Below are 18,055 nucleotides of genomic sequence, written 5' to 3' on the forward strand. Positions count from 1 at the left end.
TTTGTGCAGTCGAGTCTCTTGGTTTTCAGATGTTTGCCACAGGCTTTCAGTAAGATTAGACCTGTACCAGCTAATATCAGCGTAGGGCTCTTGAGATGATGCAGAGTTTGCCAAAGCACATGTCTGATGGTACCTCAGGTAGAAAATAGTAAGAATGCAAGAGCAAAAATAAATATTACTAAAAATTAATGTGGTTAACTTTTAAGGTTTAATTAGGACATGCTGTGCTGAACGAGCATGAGGAGGTTTGAAAACTATTACATTATGTGCATCTAGGGCAGCAGGGGAATAGATCTTTTAAACCCAAGTTTCTCCTTTATGGATGATGTTACAATTAACCCAACGATCTTTGAAGTTATCTTTAGTGTAATCTTTAAACCAGGAGAAATGTGGAAGTTGCTCTGTGACAACATGATGGACAGTGATGAAACTTGAGGAACTGGAGTTAGAGCTTTCTGGATAAGGCATGGATTCTTGGGTGCTTTGGGAAATTCCCAGCGGCAGTCTTAGACTTTGTTAATACACATTCAAGAAATTAAGCACAAATGATTTTGTTTCTTGTGTGATAAATCCTACTTAGTACACATTAGTATCTTTATGTTCTTAATGCTAAGATAATATTAATCTTAGAAAAGCCTTTGTGTCATACAAATATAATATATAATACATTTGTACTTGCTTTTCACTTACATGCAGGATTTTCTACTCTTTATCAAGTTGCAGAGCAATTTGAGACTGCTTGATTCTGCAGAAAATGATTTAGTTGAAGTGCACTTAATTTAATCTCCTCTGTTTCACTGAGTATTTGATAAAAGATAATTGAAAATGCTTCAACTTGTGCTCAGAAAGTTGTAGTTAAATCAGACTTCAGTTTGCTCTTTTTTCCTGCACCATATTAAAGGTCGCTGGTTCTTATTTGTAATGTGAATTATGCAGGAAAGTAAGCCATTTATGGACTCAGTTCAGAAGTGATGGTGCACTTGGTTAAATGTGCATCTAAAATGTATTTGTTGCATTAATCTCTGTCTTACAGTGTGAACACTGAATTGGTAATACGAGGAAGATATTGCTGGCTGCCAGGTGATTAATAATTGATTCAACATCTGATGAATTCTTGATTTTCCTAACAACTGTCTTTTAATTCATTTGTAGAAGTAACTCAGAGAGGTTGGGAGCAGCACATGAAAGGTTGGGATTGTTTTTGCTGCAAATTCAATAGACTGTAGTTTGCTGGGAGGCAAACTGGTGCTGATTCTGACTTCACAGTTATCATCCCAGTCATTACCATCCTCTTGGCAGTAGAAAGAGTGAAAAAGGTAACTGTTGTATTACTTGCATGTCCACAAATTTTTTTTGTTTTTCCTCAGGGCTTCTTTAGTGACTCTAATTCAGTGTAGGTTGTTCTGTGTTTTTTCCCCAGAAGACAACACTAGAAATATTAACCTACCTTCAACAGAGCAAATTTCTTCCCTTTTGTTTGCTGCTATTTTTGTTAGGAAGTAGTCTCGCTCTTGATTAATAAAATAGTGATAATTTTTTAAAATATCTTCATTAAAGCTATTCAGGAAAACAGAACAGTCAAAGATTAACAAAGTTTGAAGGCGCTAGATAGGGGGAAGAAAAATCTTGTAAACAAATTATGAGTGTAATTAAGTGAATCATTTTGTAGTTTAAATTAAATCTCTTTTTTTTTTTTGGCAGTTGAGGTGAAATATATTCTTCCCCCACATAGGAAAAAAACCCCCAAAACAACAACAACAGCAAAACCATCCCACCAACAACTTTTTTTTCAGAGAGTCCAACAGATTATAGGTGGCCACTGGTGGGTGATAAGTGGAATGCATGGAACTAGTTACAGTTGGAGTAATGTTTTGGAGAGTAATGGCTACACAGACACCCCCAGGTCACAGAAGTTTATTGCATTGCAATAAAAAGATGTAAATCAGACTTCAGTGTTCACAATGATACATTTTCAAAACCAAATTAGATGAAAATCACTTAGGCCTTTGCAGCTCCCATTGAGATTTTCTGTGTTAGGTGACAGCAATCAGTCCTCTTAAGTAAGTCTGATGCAATACAGTTGTGAAAAATACAACTTTGTTTTATAGTGATTGTGATGTTTTAGTATATGGGGAAGGGAGGAAGCAGAGTCAGAGAGGCAGATTTTGTAGGGTTTTTAGATGAATATTACTAGAAAAATGTGAAGTTAATGGCAAAAGATAGGCTTTGCTCTGTATTAGAACTGCAACCTGATTAATAGACTGGGAACATTTTGGTCTCAAATAGTTTTTGGGTTTTTTTTTTTCTCACATCTACTGCATAGTTTACAAGGAGCTAGTTTTAACAAGTATAAAAAAGTAGTTTTGTGTATCTGGTCATAGCAAGCTCTGTAGGGGAGAGAAACTTTGTTTCAGTGCAGAGGTGGTTATTGATCTCTGTTGACTAATTATAAATTTATTTATTGTTTAGCTATTTTCTTTTTATACTGGAATGCTTAATCTTTTCTGTGAAGTTCATACAATAGGTTAATAATGCAGCTCTTAAGCTGCATTTACAAGGAAGTTCTGTTGGCTATTCTGGAAAGCTGCAGTTAAGTCAGGGAAAGCAGACATTTCACTCTGCTTACTATCTGTTTTGTCACAAATATTAAAAAAGCTATTAAAAAGTGTGGAAGCAAGTTTAAATATTATTTTGGCTCTCCAGTCCTTAGGGTGGGGAGGAGACAGGCATCTGTCCCTCAGAGGGCCCTTAATGGCGTTGTCTGCCTGGGTTTAATTTGTTTGTAAGCATTTGTTTTGTGGAACAGGAAGGGCTTTTGCAAGACCCATCTTCTCCCTCAAGTTCTCTGGTGATAAAAGAAAACATTTCAGTACTTCAAGCTTGGAGCTGGCCATTGGCTGCCCATGAAATGTGGGAGATGCCTGTGTTCTCCTCTCTGAGCAATATTACTTGAGGAGATAATGGTTTTGCTGCAGATAACTCTGAACAGAGGCAAGGCTAGTGTAGTGATTTGGGTCCAGGTGAATGTAGCCTGTACTGAGGAGTTTCTTCTGGTATGCCCTTTGGGTATAATGCATTACATAAAAGGTTTTGAGGATCCAAATTTTCTGGGGTACTCACAGCCCTGAGATGCATTTCTTTTTAACTATTCCCTCAAAAACATCTCATGTGGAATAGATGTTTTTGGTGTTTGTGTGCTTTTGGGGATTTGTGCTTGTATTTGTATTGATCAAGAGTTAGTATAGTTTAGAAGCGTTGGAGCCATTCAGTGTTGGCTAAATTTGATTCTTGAGGCTTTTGGGAGCTTGTGGATTAGTATCCATTACTTTTTGAATTCAGATGGAATTTTGTGTGAAGTGGAGAGACTTTTAAGACACATACCCAAACTTCTACAAAACTAGTCCAATTTCTTAGGGCAGCACTGTCAGAAGTGACCACTCGTTCACATCAATGCAATGTAGTTTTACCTGTCAGTAACCTGGAAAAGCATTTTAACTTCTTCAGCTGTGTGCAATGTGCATTGTTTTTGTGTGAAAAGGAAATACAGGTGAGGGTATCCTTTGGTACTTCTTTCTGATTCTGTATAGCTTTTAGAGATAAAGTCTGTAATCTGTAGAGTTTTCACTTGTGTGCATGCAAACACAGACTGGTGAGTATTTAAGTTCATTTCAATTTCTGTAATTGTAATTCGCTTCTTTATTATTAAACATTTAAGAGTGTGTAACAAGGCCATCAGCAGTCTGTCTTGATACCACCATGGTGTGTATTATTTCCTTGATAGGTTGTCTGTTAAATACAAAACATATCAGAGATTTTTTATTAGAATAATTGTGTGTAGATGAGTGTTATGAATACTTCATGTCTGTGTGCTGTCTCTGTCCTCCACACCAGTACTAATGCTTTTGCTGCAAATGGTGCAGGGCAACAAGTTAGAAATCACATCAGGAAGTGTAATCACTGTAATTTTTGCAATTATTTTTAACGATGCAGAGCTGAATGTATTTGAAAAAGCCCTCCACAAAACCTCTTGATATGTGTAAGGCACATTGCTCAGTTTGGGATACCTCTGCAGATTGCAAAGGCTCTTCCTTTTTGTTATGCTGGTCCCCAGAGTAACTGTTGCCTTGGTCACAACATGTGAGACAAAAAGAAGTGGTACTGGCTGTGCAAATTGCCACTACCTTTCAGGTTGCTAAGGCATAGATTTTGACTCTGCCTTCCACAAGTTGAGCTTATGACACAGTGAGGCCCTGCCAGGAGTTTTGAATGTGTGCTGCATTAGAAATTTGCCTTTAAAACAGAATGCAAGAGGAGACAGCTCCAAACCCCTTAATATTCCTAAATTTTGAATGCCTTGGGAAGTATCCATTTCTACGTTGATATTGTTACTCCATTGATTTTGGAGACCAGCATTATCAGAGGGCTTGGAGATAGTTTTGTGTAGAAATCTGTGAGAAGTAATTTTATTGATCCTTGTTTCCTTATTCAAACCATTACATAAAATTGCAAAAGAGTTGAGCAAACAGAAGAAAGTCTTGTGTGTGTGGCTACAGATCTGTTTTGGGAGTGTTGTGCACCTGAAATATTTTTTGTTTCCCACTACTTGTTTAGGCTAAGAAGTATTCTTTTCCCTGAGCGTCTCTGACATTCCTGCAGCCTTTCTTGTAACAGTGGGAGATCTGCATGAAGCAAGAACAGTGAATTCTCTGTCCTTGTACTCCATCATTTGGTTCATGAAGTGTGCCTTTTATCTGCAGGTCTTTATTAGATGCTTAGTGCAAGCCCATTGCTCAGCATGAGAAGTGACCGTGTTCTTGGCAAGAGGCTGCTTTGATTTGCAAGTAGCAGGGGCTACATCTTTGAATCTGTTTGAAGGAAAGAGCCCCATGTTCCACTTAAGTCAGAACTGTTTTCCTTGGGTCAGGATGATGCACTGAAATGAAGTAATGCATGTAACAAAACAGAACAGTGCAGCGCTCTGAGTGAGAAAAGCCAAGCAGCACATCACGGATCGCAGATGCCAGATGGCTTTTTGATGCTAGGCTGTGATTATGGCCTGTTTCTCCAGGTGCTGCTTTTCTTCATTATAATAATATATAATAATGTAGCAGGTCAGCTATATTAGATCAGTAATGTTGATATAGTGATATATGACACAGGTGAAGTTCTGTTTCTTGCTAAGGTAATTTAATAAAAAATCCTGATGCACCTTACAGGTAAGCTCATCTCTTGATAATGCAGTGAGTTAATGGACTTGGGAGATTAAGAAGCAGTGAAATGTGTAGGCTGTGTCTTATCATTTGCAATCCATTAGTGAATGGACCTATTTATATATTTCCATGATAAATACCATCTGAGGTTTCTCCTCTGGCTCATGGTCCTTACTTTCATGTATAAGCAGAGATCTGAGATACTTTTTAGAGCATTTGAATCCTGTTTTCTGCTTTTGCTTTTTATGGTTCTTAATGTGAAAAATACCTTAATTTTATTTGTCAAAATATTCATTATTAATACTAATCTCTATTAATACTGCCATATTGCAGCAAAAACCTGCACAGTTGTCCCTCTGTTCTTTTCCCCCCTTAATCTTGTAGCCATACTTTGATCTCAGGCTAGAAAAAAATTGAGTTCAAGGAGGGGTAAAGGTTCTTACCTCTGGGAAGGTGCACTAATACTCTATTAATTCTTCCTAGAGGAAAAAAGTGTCCTCAGCTTGTCTCAAAAAGTTATCTGCTTAGTGTAAAAGAAGAATTTTGATTCCTTAGGACCCAAAAAATATTATATGTGCAGTAGGGGAATGTTGACATCAAAATTCCTGCCCCGGCAATAGATGAGGCTATTTTTACTGCTTCTAGGAAATGAGTGAATATCTAATGTGAAAGTGGCCTTGGTAGCCAAAGGCATGAGTTTTGTTTCCCTGATGCCTCCACAGCTGCCTAGGCTGCGACATCACATTTCCTTTCTTGCTGTCTGATCCATGGCTTTTGAGTCATCTGTGGAAAAGTAGTTTGGTCTTGGTCAAGGTAGGGGAAGATGGTATTTTGACCTAAGGTCTCTCAGCCAGCACTTCACTGGAAAAGTGGCTGATTGAAATCTCTTTTGATCTTGGTTTGAAATAATAGTGACCTGTTCTGTATTAAAGGATTTGAGACCCGAGATGTGACCGAGAGTGCCTGATGTCACCTCACCATTAGCAAATGAGAGAGTCCCATTTTCTTGGTGTCTCTCTGGTAGCTGTGCTCCTTCTGTTGTTGCAGTGTGTTATAATAGCCTGTTTTAAACTTCCGGGTCCCTTCCCAGGTGTGCCTATACCTCTCTCCCTTCCCCCTTGCCCCCATGCTGAGTGAGTCCTGTCAATCAGGCTTAACATTCCAGGAAGGTGTGTGGTTGGTCAAGTTCAAAGGATGCCCCTCAGGCCTGGGGGTCATTGGCCTGTCTGGGTGTCATCTTCCCCCGAGACCCTGCCCCTCTCACCTGGTTGGTGGCTCACCTGCCCCTTCCCTGCCCCTCCCCTGGGAGCTTAAAAAGGTAATGAGACCATGTGCTCACGATTCTGCTGGAGCTGTTACCAAGATTCAGACCTCTGTGACCATGGAATAAAGCTCTGGATATAACCCTCCGGCAGAATCCGTCTCCTTCTTCCTCACCATTAGCCTGAAGCCTTCCCTCCCGAGGTAAAGGGAGTTCCTACCAAGCCTGGACTTGTTCAGCTGCCCAGCTGCAACCACCAGCGAGCTAAAGGTGTCTCTGGGGTGACACACCACAGTTGCCACCTTTGGCCTAGCAGCGAGGGTCAGACTGGCCCAGGCACAATCTACCTGGTAATATTGGGATTCGTATTCCAATATTCTGTGACTTTTTTTTTTGTTGGGGGGAAGTGTGCTGAGAGTCCTGTTGTGCTGTGCTGGTCTTCATAGAGGCGTCACAGAGTCACCATGACCAACACACGATGGTGCACGACAGACCTGAGCACCCCAGTGCTGAGCTCGTTCTGTGTGTTCTCTATGTTTAGTTACTGGCAAAAAAAATACTGCTTTTACACAACAGATCTGGGAATAAAGCACAGGTGTCTGGTTCTCTCACTGCTTCATTAAACTGCTTTTTTAAACTCCAATGTTCTGCTTAAGAACAGGATGTTTTAGAGAGTATGAGCAAAATGGTAAATTTAGACAGATTTATTTTTATCTAACATTTATTAAACAGCAATTGAGATTTGAGGGAAGATATGGTTTACAAAAGATATAAAAGCATCTATAATAATTAAAAGGAGGATTTGAGTTAAGTGTCCTTTTAGATACAGGACTAGAAGCTTTTACTGTGAGCTTTGAAACTTTCTGCCATGTGTACTGAGAAAAAAAAAGAAAAAATGTTTTAAAAAAAAGTGCCTGTCAAACCACATAATGTTCCAATCAACAAAAACTTGCCTTTTAAAAATGTTAAATTTTTTTTTCTTACAAATCCTGCTTGCGTTACTTTTAAAATCAATACGACTTTTTCCAGAAGCGCAGGTTAGTTGATGGAAATAAATGTGCTTTGATGATGAGTCCAAGGCAGAAGTTCCATGCAGATGTTCCATGATACAAGTGCTGGTAGAGGCAAGCCATGAAAACCAAACAAAAATACCAGGGCTGATTCACAGCCACATTGCTGAGATTAATGTCAGTGTCACTGGGTTTGGTTTGGTAAGTTTTATTTAGACACTGTGAGCAGGCTGAACCCAGTTTCAAAGCTCAGTGTGAACTGTTAATTCTGGATTAGAAAGGGTATTTGTTTAATGGCATTACAGCGTAGCACAGTGGTGAATTTGGTCCATAATCTTTAGTATTGATCTATGTGAACTCTAATAACATCACAGGGAAATTAGTTCTTTGAGCATGTTGGAAGAAGCACAAGTTGTATATGAAACGATTTATCAGAGTCTCATGGAAGAGTCTGAATTCTTTTCATCAGGAGAGAAAGGCACCAGTGCTTATAGGGTCTGTGGAGGGCTGACTTTGCCTTCTGCTTATGCCCCTTCTGTAAACTGAAGGGTTGAATTCCCCTGTTAAATGTTCTAGTTTGAACTGTGGCATTAGTTTGGAGTGGTAAGCCGTATCTCTGATATCAGGCAAGAACAAAGAAATTTTACTAAGCCTTTGCTGAGTTCCAGGAGAAACTAGGTATTTCAGTGAGTATAGTGAAGACTGAGATGGGGATTTTTTTGTTCCTTTAAAATATGGCTCTGTGTAACATGAAGTGTGTGCCCCTAAATCCTAATGCAGACAAACCCAAACCATGCTGGTAGAACTAGTTGGTATCCAGACATTAAACAGCATGGGGGAAAAAAGAATTACTAGTACTTCTTTATGTTGCTGTTTTTCCAGGTGTATGACCTGACCCCTAAATAAGAAGGGGCTGTTATTGGATCAATAATACATGTAGCCTAGTACAAATTAGTTTATTATATAATCAGGTGCAGGGTTTTTTAATGCAGGCATATTTCCTGTCTATTGATTATGGCTGAACAAGCAGAATTCAGTTTCAGTGGTATTCTGAAATTGTTTTTCACACTAGTATGTGTAGAGCTTGGCCTTTCCTTGTAGACCTTAAACCAGTGTGAGTCAGTATAGATTCACTCATCCAGAAGTATGCTGATTTAAAACTTCTGTCAAGGGCTAGAATGCTACTAAATAAGCAAAGCTCTTTGGAATTAAAAAAAAAAAAAATCCCAAAATTCAAACAAAACCTGAAACAAACAAAACACCCACACATCAACTGCTATTTCCAACTTCTTCTTAAGGTCAATTTGGCTTCAGCTGCACTTGGTCCTTACACGTACTTATATTGGTAAGGCTTGTTCCTTAGACTTGTCTGACTGACTTATGAGGTGTTGGTGTATATCTGCTACTTAGTGCATGTCTCATGATCGGCAAAATAATAAACTAGGTTAACATTTACAGGTCAGCCTGTGTTTTTTATTTAGTTCATAGGGCATAAATGTTTTAAATTTTTTTCCCTCTCTGATATTTATTGTCTTATGTAAGGTGATTGAGTTTGTTTGTTTCATCAAAACGTAGCTTTTAAAAAAAATTCAAATAAAATAAAACTTTTCTGATTCAAAGATGCTACTTGCAAGTCCCTTGGTCAACATGGTAGTAAAGTACCTTGGTCTGTTAGCATCCCTGCCCCCTTGTCTTTGTCCTTGTCCTTAGGCTGCACATAAAGTTATCAATTGCTAGGTGCCAAATAGCCTTAAATTTGAAATGTGAAATGTATTTTTTTAAATGACTACTTAGTAATGCTAGTAGGAATTTCTCATTTCCTCTGCCCAGTGAACTTTCTTGTAGCAGCCAGGGATGTGCTGGTGTTTCTTGTTCCAGGAATCAACCTCTGCAGGCTGACATTTAAGCCGAACAATTTCTGTAATATGGCATTTAAGGAGTGTTAGGAAACAGAATTACTCCAAATAAAGGCTGCTTTACTTGCACTTAGTCATCTCTCCTTTTAGTAGTTCAGGGCCAGGCTGGATGGAGCTCTGAGCAACCTAGTGGAAGGTGTCCCTGCCCATGGCACAGGGGTTGGAACTTGATGCTGTTTAAGGTCCTTTCCAACCCAAACCATTCTATGAGCCTATGACTTGTTTTAACAAATTTGTCTGACAAGTGCCAGGCTGTGTACAGTGTTCAATTTTTGGAAGCTAAATCTTGGTTGCCCTGGTAGAACAGCTTTGGAAAGGAAATGGTGTTTTCTTTCTGCCCTTTTGCATGTCACTAGAAACTTTTTAATTAGTCCTCAAAGCCAAGCTGATTTCTGACAGAATTTGGTAAAGGGTACCTCATTATGCTCAGAAGGTTGGAGAGGGAATTCTGTTTTGTAGGTGAGGGTTTATTTGCAGTCTCTCTTTTAGCTACCTTTGCTATATAAGACTGAAATTTGGTAGTGTCAACTGACTTAAGTTGAGCCAAAAAATCAGAAGGAGATGGTGCCATAAATTGTATTGATACCTGAAGGTTTTCCAGGTGCTAGAATTGAATGTTTGGGGTTTTTTCCCCCCTGTAGATTGAAATAATTTCAAGTGCAATTACTTCCTGATTGCCTCAAATTAGGAACAATAGTGAAGCTTTACCATAGAAAAGAAATTATCCATCACTCAAGTGTTTTGAGGGATGGAGGACTGTGACTGATTCCTTATCTTAAGTCTTGGAAGACCTTTGGTATTTTCCATTGTTACAGGGTTCTTTTTCCCCTGACTATTTTCTCCAAATGAATTGTTCTCATAGAGGAATTTAAACTCTGGGTAATTATTGTTCTCTGTTCCAAAAGCTAATAAAAACAAAGCTCAACAGTATTCAGTTCGAGGCCTATGGAAAAACTTGGGTGTAACAAAGTAGAAAAACAAACTTTTCTGATGAGGCCAGGAAGCTACGATCACATTTTCCAGTTTTTACTGTATGTGTTGGTCCTAACTGGGAATGTTTCCTATTGAACTGAATTTTTCCTCTCCACTTTGTATTGTAGTTGATTTTTTATCCATGGACTGTGGACAAGAGTGGATCGTAAATGTCAAAGATACTTGCATATGATCTCAAACACAAGGAAAGAATATTCTTTTGCAATATTTTATAGGGATGTGTGTTGTTTTGTGCTCTTTAAGACTGATAGGATTTGTTTGTTTATTACAGTAGTTGGCCAAAAGGTACTCTGGGAATGCTGCCAGTGTATAACCATGTCCACTACAATTTGATATTTCATACAGACCCATTTCTTTGAATTAGGAGGCATTTCTTTCTTGCAGTTGTTTTAAAGTGTACCTCCTTCCCCTTTCCAGCCTGTACCTCCTCCAAGGTTCTCAGGGTTCCTATGCTCTCTGATGTGTCTGTTGCCTGTAAATGTTCTGGAAAAGTTCTGATGTATTTTTTTCTCTGACTTTTTCTGAAAAACCAAAAACCAGTTTTATTGCTAATTGCTTGATAAGGACTGAAAATTAGAGTTAGATTTGGCTTGTTACAGAGATGTACATTTATCTATGCTGTTAATATCAATTCTACAATATATTACAAGAGTGTTCAAGAGTGGGTGAGATGTGTGAGTCAATCAACTCACCAGTCAAGGGTCAAGCCACCAAGGGAATCTTGTGCGTTTATCCAGGCCTTGGTGGTTTTTATAACTATTCTTCATTTGAGCCCAGAGTAAGAATAATGGGCCACTGCTCTAACCTCTTGGAAGAACCTCTTTGTGTAAATGCTTCTTCAGAGTTTTAAAGTTTTCCTGAGGTGAATATAAAGAAAATCAAATCCTAAAATAGTGAGTGTTGTTTTTCATGTTTTTTTTTAAGTGACTGAAGGTGACATAGCTACTTATGGTGGTTCTTTCCAAGTATAATTTGACCTGAATTTAGAGAAGATTGATTTATGCTTTTTAAAGAGTTGAAGAAAAGTATTGCTATATACTTTTCTTATTGTTAGGTACTGTGTATTCTGGAGGAGGCCAGTAATGCCATGAAAAGGCCATAGCAGTTCCTGAAATGGTGGGTAGTGGTAGTACTCTAGCCTTTCATCCCATAAGAACCAGGCACCTGACATCCACACAAGGGCAGCCCATCATACCTCAGCTTGGTAATTAGACAGAGATTACAGGATTTCATCCCTCCTCTGTTGGTCCAAGTTAATGGTGACTTTTATTGTCCTTCCTTTCTGCTGTGCCACTGGTGCAAAAAGATCTCTGTATGTTCATTAAAATGGCAGAGGCAGTTGAGAGATCATCCCATCAAAAACTTTTCCATGTGGTTGAGATGTACTGGCATAGCTCGTGGCACAGTGTGCCAGTCAGTCCCAGCTCCACAGCTGGTCAGAGGCAGTGCCCTCCTGTGAAAGTAACAAGGTGCACAGGGGTGAGATTTCATCCTCCCTTGTGAGTTTGAGGCTCAAATCCTGTAAAGGTATTGTGCTTCCTGAGGTGTCATGGAGTTATTCTGCATGAGAATTGCTTGAAGTGTGCTGGAATGGGTTGTCTTAGAGTGGGACATTTCACTGGAGGAGTGAAGCCTACTGATGAGAATGCCACAGCCTTAGTGTATGGAAACAGCATGGCAGTGTGTTGGGATCAGTACATGGTTGTCACAGCCCTTCCTTTTACAAACACTGTCCTATCACAGCTTTTGTCCAAAGTTAGGCACGCTTCTGTGAGGCAATTCTCTCTTTGCTGTTATGTTCCCCAGTTATGACTGAAGTGTCGGAATATATTAAAAATATTCATTGGAACTGGCGTATTTGATGAAGCCTCTTATGTTACCTTTTAACATTTTTATAGTTTGAGCTTTTGTTCATCAAAAAATAATGCTAGCATGGCTCATCTCAGTCTTGTGAGAAGCGGTTTCCTTGCCAACCTGTAGTACCTTCTGTTTTTTCTAGGCCACAGGTGTTATTGCTTCATGTCAAATGGCCTGTTTTCTGTGTTGTCAGCTGAAATATCTGTGAAAGGAACTCCTCTCTCTTTTCTCTAAATTTGGTGTATGTGGGCTTTGTTGAGGTTTGACTCTCTTGTCTGCTCCCAGTTTGGTTCACATACAGGTGCTGTTACTCAAAGGTGTTTTCATGTAACATTCTTTTTGATGGACTCTTTCTTTTTGCAGTATTGACTGGTTAGCCCAGTGAAAACCTCAGCTTTCTGTGAAGCAAAGTGTCTTGCTCATGAGTAATGTTAATTTAGTAATGTCTTTTAGCAAATACGGTTGTGAGCTCTTCTGATTACACTGCAAGAACTTGTTGGCAATGAAGAAAAATTCATGCTAAATTTCTATAGGAATCCTCATAGCTGCTTCTTATTTTATACTGTAGATTTATTTTCCAGATTCTAATTTCCAACACTTTCACCATCTGGTGAGCAGATTTAGTAAAAACAGTCCTCAAATGCGTCATGTCTTAAAATAGCAGGTGAAAGCTTGATCTTTTAGAGAGAGATTGCCAATTTCAGTGCCTACTCTAATGACAGTAGCTAATGTAAAATGAAACCTTATAGTTTTTGTTAGGAAATATCAGAACATGTGTTCCACTTTTAGCTCCACTGAGGTGATTTTGGTTTGCCTCTTTTGCTGTCATATAAATAGCTGGGTTTTTTTTTTTATCAGGTATAGACATATTTCCCTGCCAAGTACACAAAAAATTAATAAGAACTTGCATATGGTATGAATGCTATAGTACAAAATTTTATATTGAAAAGAAATTTTGTCTTCGGAATAATTCAACTTTCTGTATGCTACTCCTAAAAAAATACCTGCTAAGGAAGTAATATGCAGGTTAACAAAGAGATCACAGTGATTCAGTGTACTGGAATCATTGAATCTGTCTCCAGAAAACTTGTGTATGGAGATGAAAGCATTATCCATGTGGTGCCTGAGGAAATCTATTGAGGGGGGACATTTGTCACATGAGAATTCCATGTCTTGCATGGCTGAGCATCTTTGGCAGTTGCCTTTCCTTTTTCCACTGCTTTGGTGAGCCCTGCACTGCCTGGGGGTTTCACTCTGTTCCCCTTTAGCAGCTGAGGATGATGGTGACTCATCTTCTTGTTTCAGTCTGTCACCTGAATTAAGTAGAGTTCTTGAAAAAAAAAGTTATCGTTCCTTCCCCTTAGGTTCATAGAAACAATGTAAACCAGAAGTTCATAGGCAACTGTACAGGAATTAGGTAATGTTAAATTCATGTCTTTAGGCTGAAAAGTTAATCTTCAGCTGTGTCTTTGTGTTGCTGCATAGGTTTTGTCAGACCCAATATGGTGCAGAAATGCAGAACTCCGATTAAATAGTAAAAACTCCAGCATGGGTGTTATTGGTCAGCAGTAATGCTCTGGGTTATGCTATATGTTCAAACACATTATAAAATTCGTTAAATTTTCAAAGTCAGATTGCAAAACCTGTTAGTTAACTATTAAAAGTGTTCCTGTCTTTAAAAAAATAGAGTTTTGTTGGCATTTCGGAGATGATTTTTATCATAGTTTTAGGAAAATTTTGTGCATACTGAGTCTGAAGGCTATGAAGAAGTAGATGTAAAAAACCCAAAGCTGCAGAGTGACCTTTGAAGTTATTTGCACCTGTGGCATAGTGTCAGTGTGTTTAACTTGTGCTCTATGCATGGCTGTAGTGCAAATGTTTCTCAAAATGGAGAATTGCAAATTGCTGTCAGACAAATCCAGTGCGTTGGGTTATTGAGATGTTAGCAGATGTTATTGGTGTGTTTTCCTTACAAGTAAAAAAGCAAACATATATGCGTCATAAAAGTGCAATAGTTATGGTCAGCCATGCAGCATAAGTTGCATAAAATTATAGGACAAGTATTACAGGGGGAGATAATTTGGGAACTTGAATGTTGATGAAAGAGAGTTGTTCTTATGGGCAGCCTCCTCTGAGAGTATTAATTTAGTGTACAGCTTCCTTTTAAAATGAATAATATATAAACAAAATAATGCTTGCTTTGCCACATGCTTGTATTTTATTTATGCGAGCACACATGGTCCACTCTAATTAAGCAGAGCTCTTTATGGTTTATTTATTTGTTCCAGAGAGGCTGCTTAATATTTGAGAGAAACAGTAATGATGTCTGACCTTTGCAGTGGCTGTGTTAGCGATGAGATGGATTTTGCAGGAGCCTGCAAGAACAGCAAAAGAACAGGTTGATCTTTTCCTCCATTTGCTGGAACATGCTCAAGAGACCTGAAAGCACAAGTGGAAAATCCCCATTATTAAATGGTTAAAGAGAATTTTCTTGTGCTTTGGGATCTCAAGAGACTGTTACTGACAGGCTGAGGTCAAGGATTTTAAACTTTGTTTCTTTGCATTTGGTTGTGGTCCATGTTTTATGACCAAACCACCAGGGTAGTGTTTTGCTTAGCCAATAGGTGTTTGTTTTTTATGCCAGTATAAAGAAAGTAATGTAAATGAGATGGACACCAGTCCAGGTTTTAAGTTTTATAGCATATGATTAGGCATGCATGAGTCTTGTGTAGCGAGATTTGTCTCTAAACTTCTAAAATTATGTCTTATATGTAGATGCACATTTTATTGCCTCTCCCTTTTTATGGCCTTTGCTTAATACACGTTCCTGCCTGTTTTTACAAAAACATCCCCTGGGCCTGTGCCGTGGCGAGGAGCTCAATACTGGCAGCTCAGTACTCCACTCCTTCCTCTTCCTGCCTTTCCCTGGTGGCCTCCTTTCCCAGTTCTGTGTTCTTCCTCATTGTGTATTGTGTGCACAGTTGATGTCTGATGAAATTCTAGGGTTTATTTCTGATAAGAGTCAAATTTATTGCATTCGTTATTTACTTGTATATACTAATACGATAGGTTTAAAAAAGCAGAAAAAGAAACAAAAGAATGGAGAAACAGATAGCTGTGTATTCATAAGGTAACATTGCTCTCTATAAAGCAATGGAAGTTAAATGTTTGTTGTATTTATAAAAGGATTTTGGTTCATACCAGCCATTTGTGGGTGTTATTAGTAAAAATGATGTTTAACTGACTTCTGCACGAGTGTGACCATTTCTCACTTTGTTCTTCCGTGGAAGCTCTGTGTATGTTGTACATTCAAAGTTAATATTCTCATAATGGAAGATGCAATTTGTGGTCTATTCAGTCACTCATGTTTTTGCTAATTAATCATGAATCATCTGCTTTTGGAGGAGTATATTTTTTCTTTAATTAGGTATGGGTACATCTTTGTTAGAGCTCTGCCTGCAGTCCTGCAGCGTATGTCATTTTTTTCTATATTAGTAGGTTTTATGTCGTAGCTTCTGTTTGCTATTGTCATTGCATCTGTGTTTTGCTCTGCCTTTATGAATGTAAAAATCTCCTTTCAGCATACAAGCACATACGGTAGTTACCTCAAAGTACTGGTGCACTGCACAGGTTTGTGCATTGTCATGCCTTTGAGGAGGAGCAGTGGCCGCTGTCTTGCTAAGGAATGCAAGCTAATGGCATGTGCTTCTTCCAGCCAAAGTGATTGCAGATATGTACCAACTTTTCCCCTTCCTCCTTTCTCCATGCTGGAAATGCAGGATCATTAGGACTACGTAGTCTTCCAGGGTTTTGTTTTTGTAAAAGGTGGATTGAGGCTTGGAGAACTATTGAGCTATCACTCACCTTCTGGTTTTAGAAAAGATATTATTTTTCTGTGTTGTATAATAAATTGTTTATTTCATAAATTTTCACCTTTCCCCTGCCCCCTTTCCTCATGTTTAAGTCTGAGAGCAGTCAGGCTTCAGTGTATTTCAGACACCCACATTCATAAGTCCTCTCCAGACTATTTCAGTGAATGAACTGCTGAAGCAACAATAAGGAATGAAAACAAGATTGAGGTGGGGGGAAAGGCATTTTCTGAAGCTGTCTTTGTCAAAAATATGAGTGGAAAATAACTGTAAAGTGATTTTTTTTTTATTTTCTGCTCTGTTACTTTTGGTAGTGTAAGAGAAGAGTGTTGAGTTTGAACTTTAAATAGTGAGTGAGGGTTAGGGGTTTTTGCAGTCTGCTGCTGGTGCAATTAGAGGAAAACTGAAGCTCATGGATATATTGATCTGCTGTGTTAGGGTCTCATGTCTTGGGTGGGCTGAGGCTGCCAGTAAGACGTTCCACAGGGGACACCCTTTGGCAGGGACAGGTTTGCACTGCAGATGTGACCAGCTGAAACCAGCCCTGTGGCCACCTCCTGTCCCTGCTTGGAGCTCTGGAACAACCTGACCTTCTTGCATCTGTGGCAGGGATCAGGATAATTACCCTGTGGCTGGTGAGGCAGGTGCTGCCTAATGCCACTCCAACTGAACTGCGAGGGAAAGGGGGTTAAGCTGGGATCATGTTCCAGCCTCATCCTGGCAACTGACAGCATCACCTCTGAGCATTCTTGCTCCAGCTGGCCCCAGGAGAGCAGGAACATACAAGTTTATGCTTCTGACCTTACTTGAGGACAGTATGCAGGTTGCAGCCATGTTGCCAGGACAAGCTTTCTATTTGTCCATTTATTTCCGTCTTCACTCTGATGCATCCTGTGCCCTGTCCATGCTGGAATGGTCTCTTCAGCACTGATGGGTTTCAGATCTATCTTGTGCATCAAGCTATTACTTATACAGGGAAAACATCTTACATCCCTCTACCCAAAGTCATTAGAGAGAGCTCCGTCTTAGTTTTGGAATTTTAATTAAAGTTTATCTATGCGTGTCCATGCACAGATAGTAAATATTGCACTTGTTTATGCATTTTATGCCATTAATGGAAGGGATGGCAATGTTCTCTATTTCTACCAGAGCAGTTTAAACTCTGTTCCCTCCTTTCCCTAGTATTCCCATGCCTTTTAAGGAATTTACTTGAATGTATCTACCTGTAATTATGGCCTAAATATACTCCTCTCAATTTTTTTATAAGCATGAATTATTTCTTGCATGTGTTAAGAATATATCTTGTAGAATACATGCACTTTAATGGTATCTTTGGGAGTCTATGTACAATTTGAACCACAAATTGTAAGAGGGAGTAGAAAATATTTGATAGCATTGTTCTGCAGCAGAAATGTGTTTCGAAATGTGTCAGTAATAGAAGCTTTTCTGTGAAGAATGACCATATATTTTTTGTCTTTTTTTTCATGTAGCTGTCCCATTTCCTCCAAGTCACCGTCTCACAGCTAAGGAAGTGTTTGATAATGATGGGAAACCTCGTGTGGATATCTTAAAGGCACACCTTATGAAAGAAGGGAGACTGGAAGAGAGCGTGGCTTTGAGAATAATCACAGAGGGAGCTTCGATTCTCCGCCAGGAAAAGAATTTGCTGGACATAGATGCACCTGTCACAGGTTAGTGTGGAGTTATGGTGATGGAGAGGAATGGTTGCTGGCTGGGACATGTTTGGTGATGCGTTAGTGTGTGTGGCTTCCTAAGGCACTGAAAGGCAGCTTGAAAATCAGTTGTTCTCTCCCATACTTGATCCACTCTTTGTCTGCTACCACTGGATAATGGAGGCCATCAAGCAGCTTGTAATTTAAAGGGAAGGATTACATCTGCTGAGACCTGTTTCTAAGGCAGGCCACAGTTTTAGTCTTTA

The 18,055-nt window shown here is 39.0% G+C and overlaps 1 protein-coding gene across 1 annotated transcript in view; it reads left to right on the plus strand.

Moving 5' to 3' along the window:
* PPP3CA (protein phosphatase 3 catalytic subunit alpha) overlaps positions 1-18,055 on the plus strand; it is a 171,050-nt gene that overhangs the window by 53,302 nt on the left and 99,693 nt on the right. The window contains exon 2 of the mRNA XM_059469843.1: positions 17,607-17,807. Coding sequence (XP_059325826.1) covers positions 17,607-17,807 — 201 coding nt within the window. The remainder of the gene's footprint in view (positions 1-17,606; positions 17,808-18,055) is intronic.

Source organism: Ammospiza nelsoni, chromosome 4 (genome assembly GCF_027579445.1).
Source record: "Ammospiza nelsoni isolate bAmmNel1 chromosome 4, bAmmNel1.pri, whole genome shotgun sequence".
Taxonomy (NCBI): Eukaryota; Metazoa; Chordata; class Aves; order Passeriformes; family Passerellidae; genus Ammospiza; species Ammospiza nelsoni.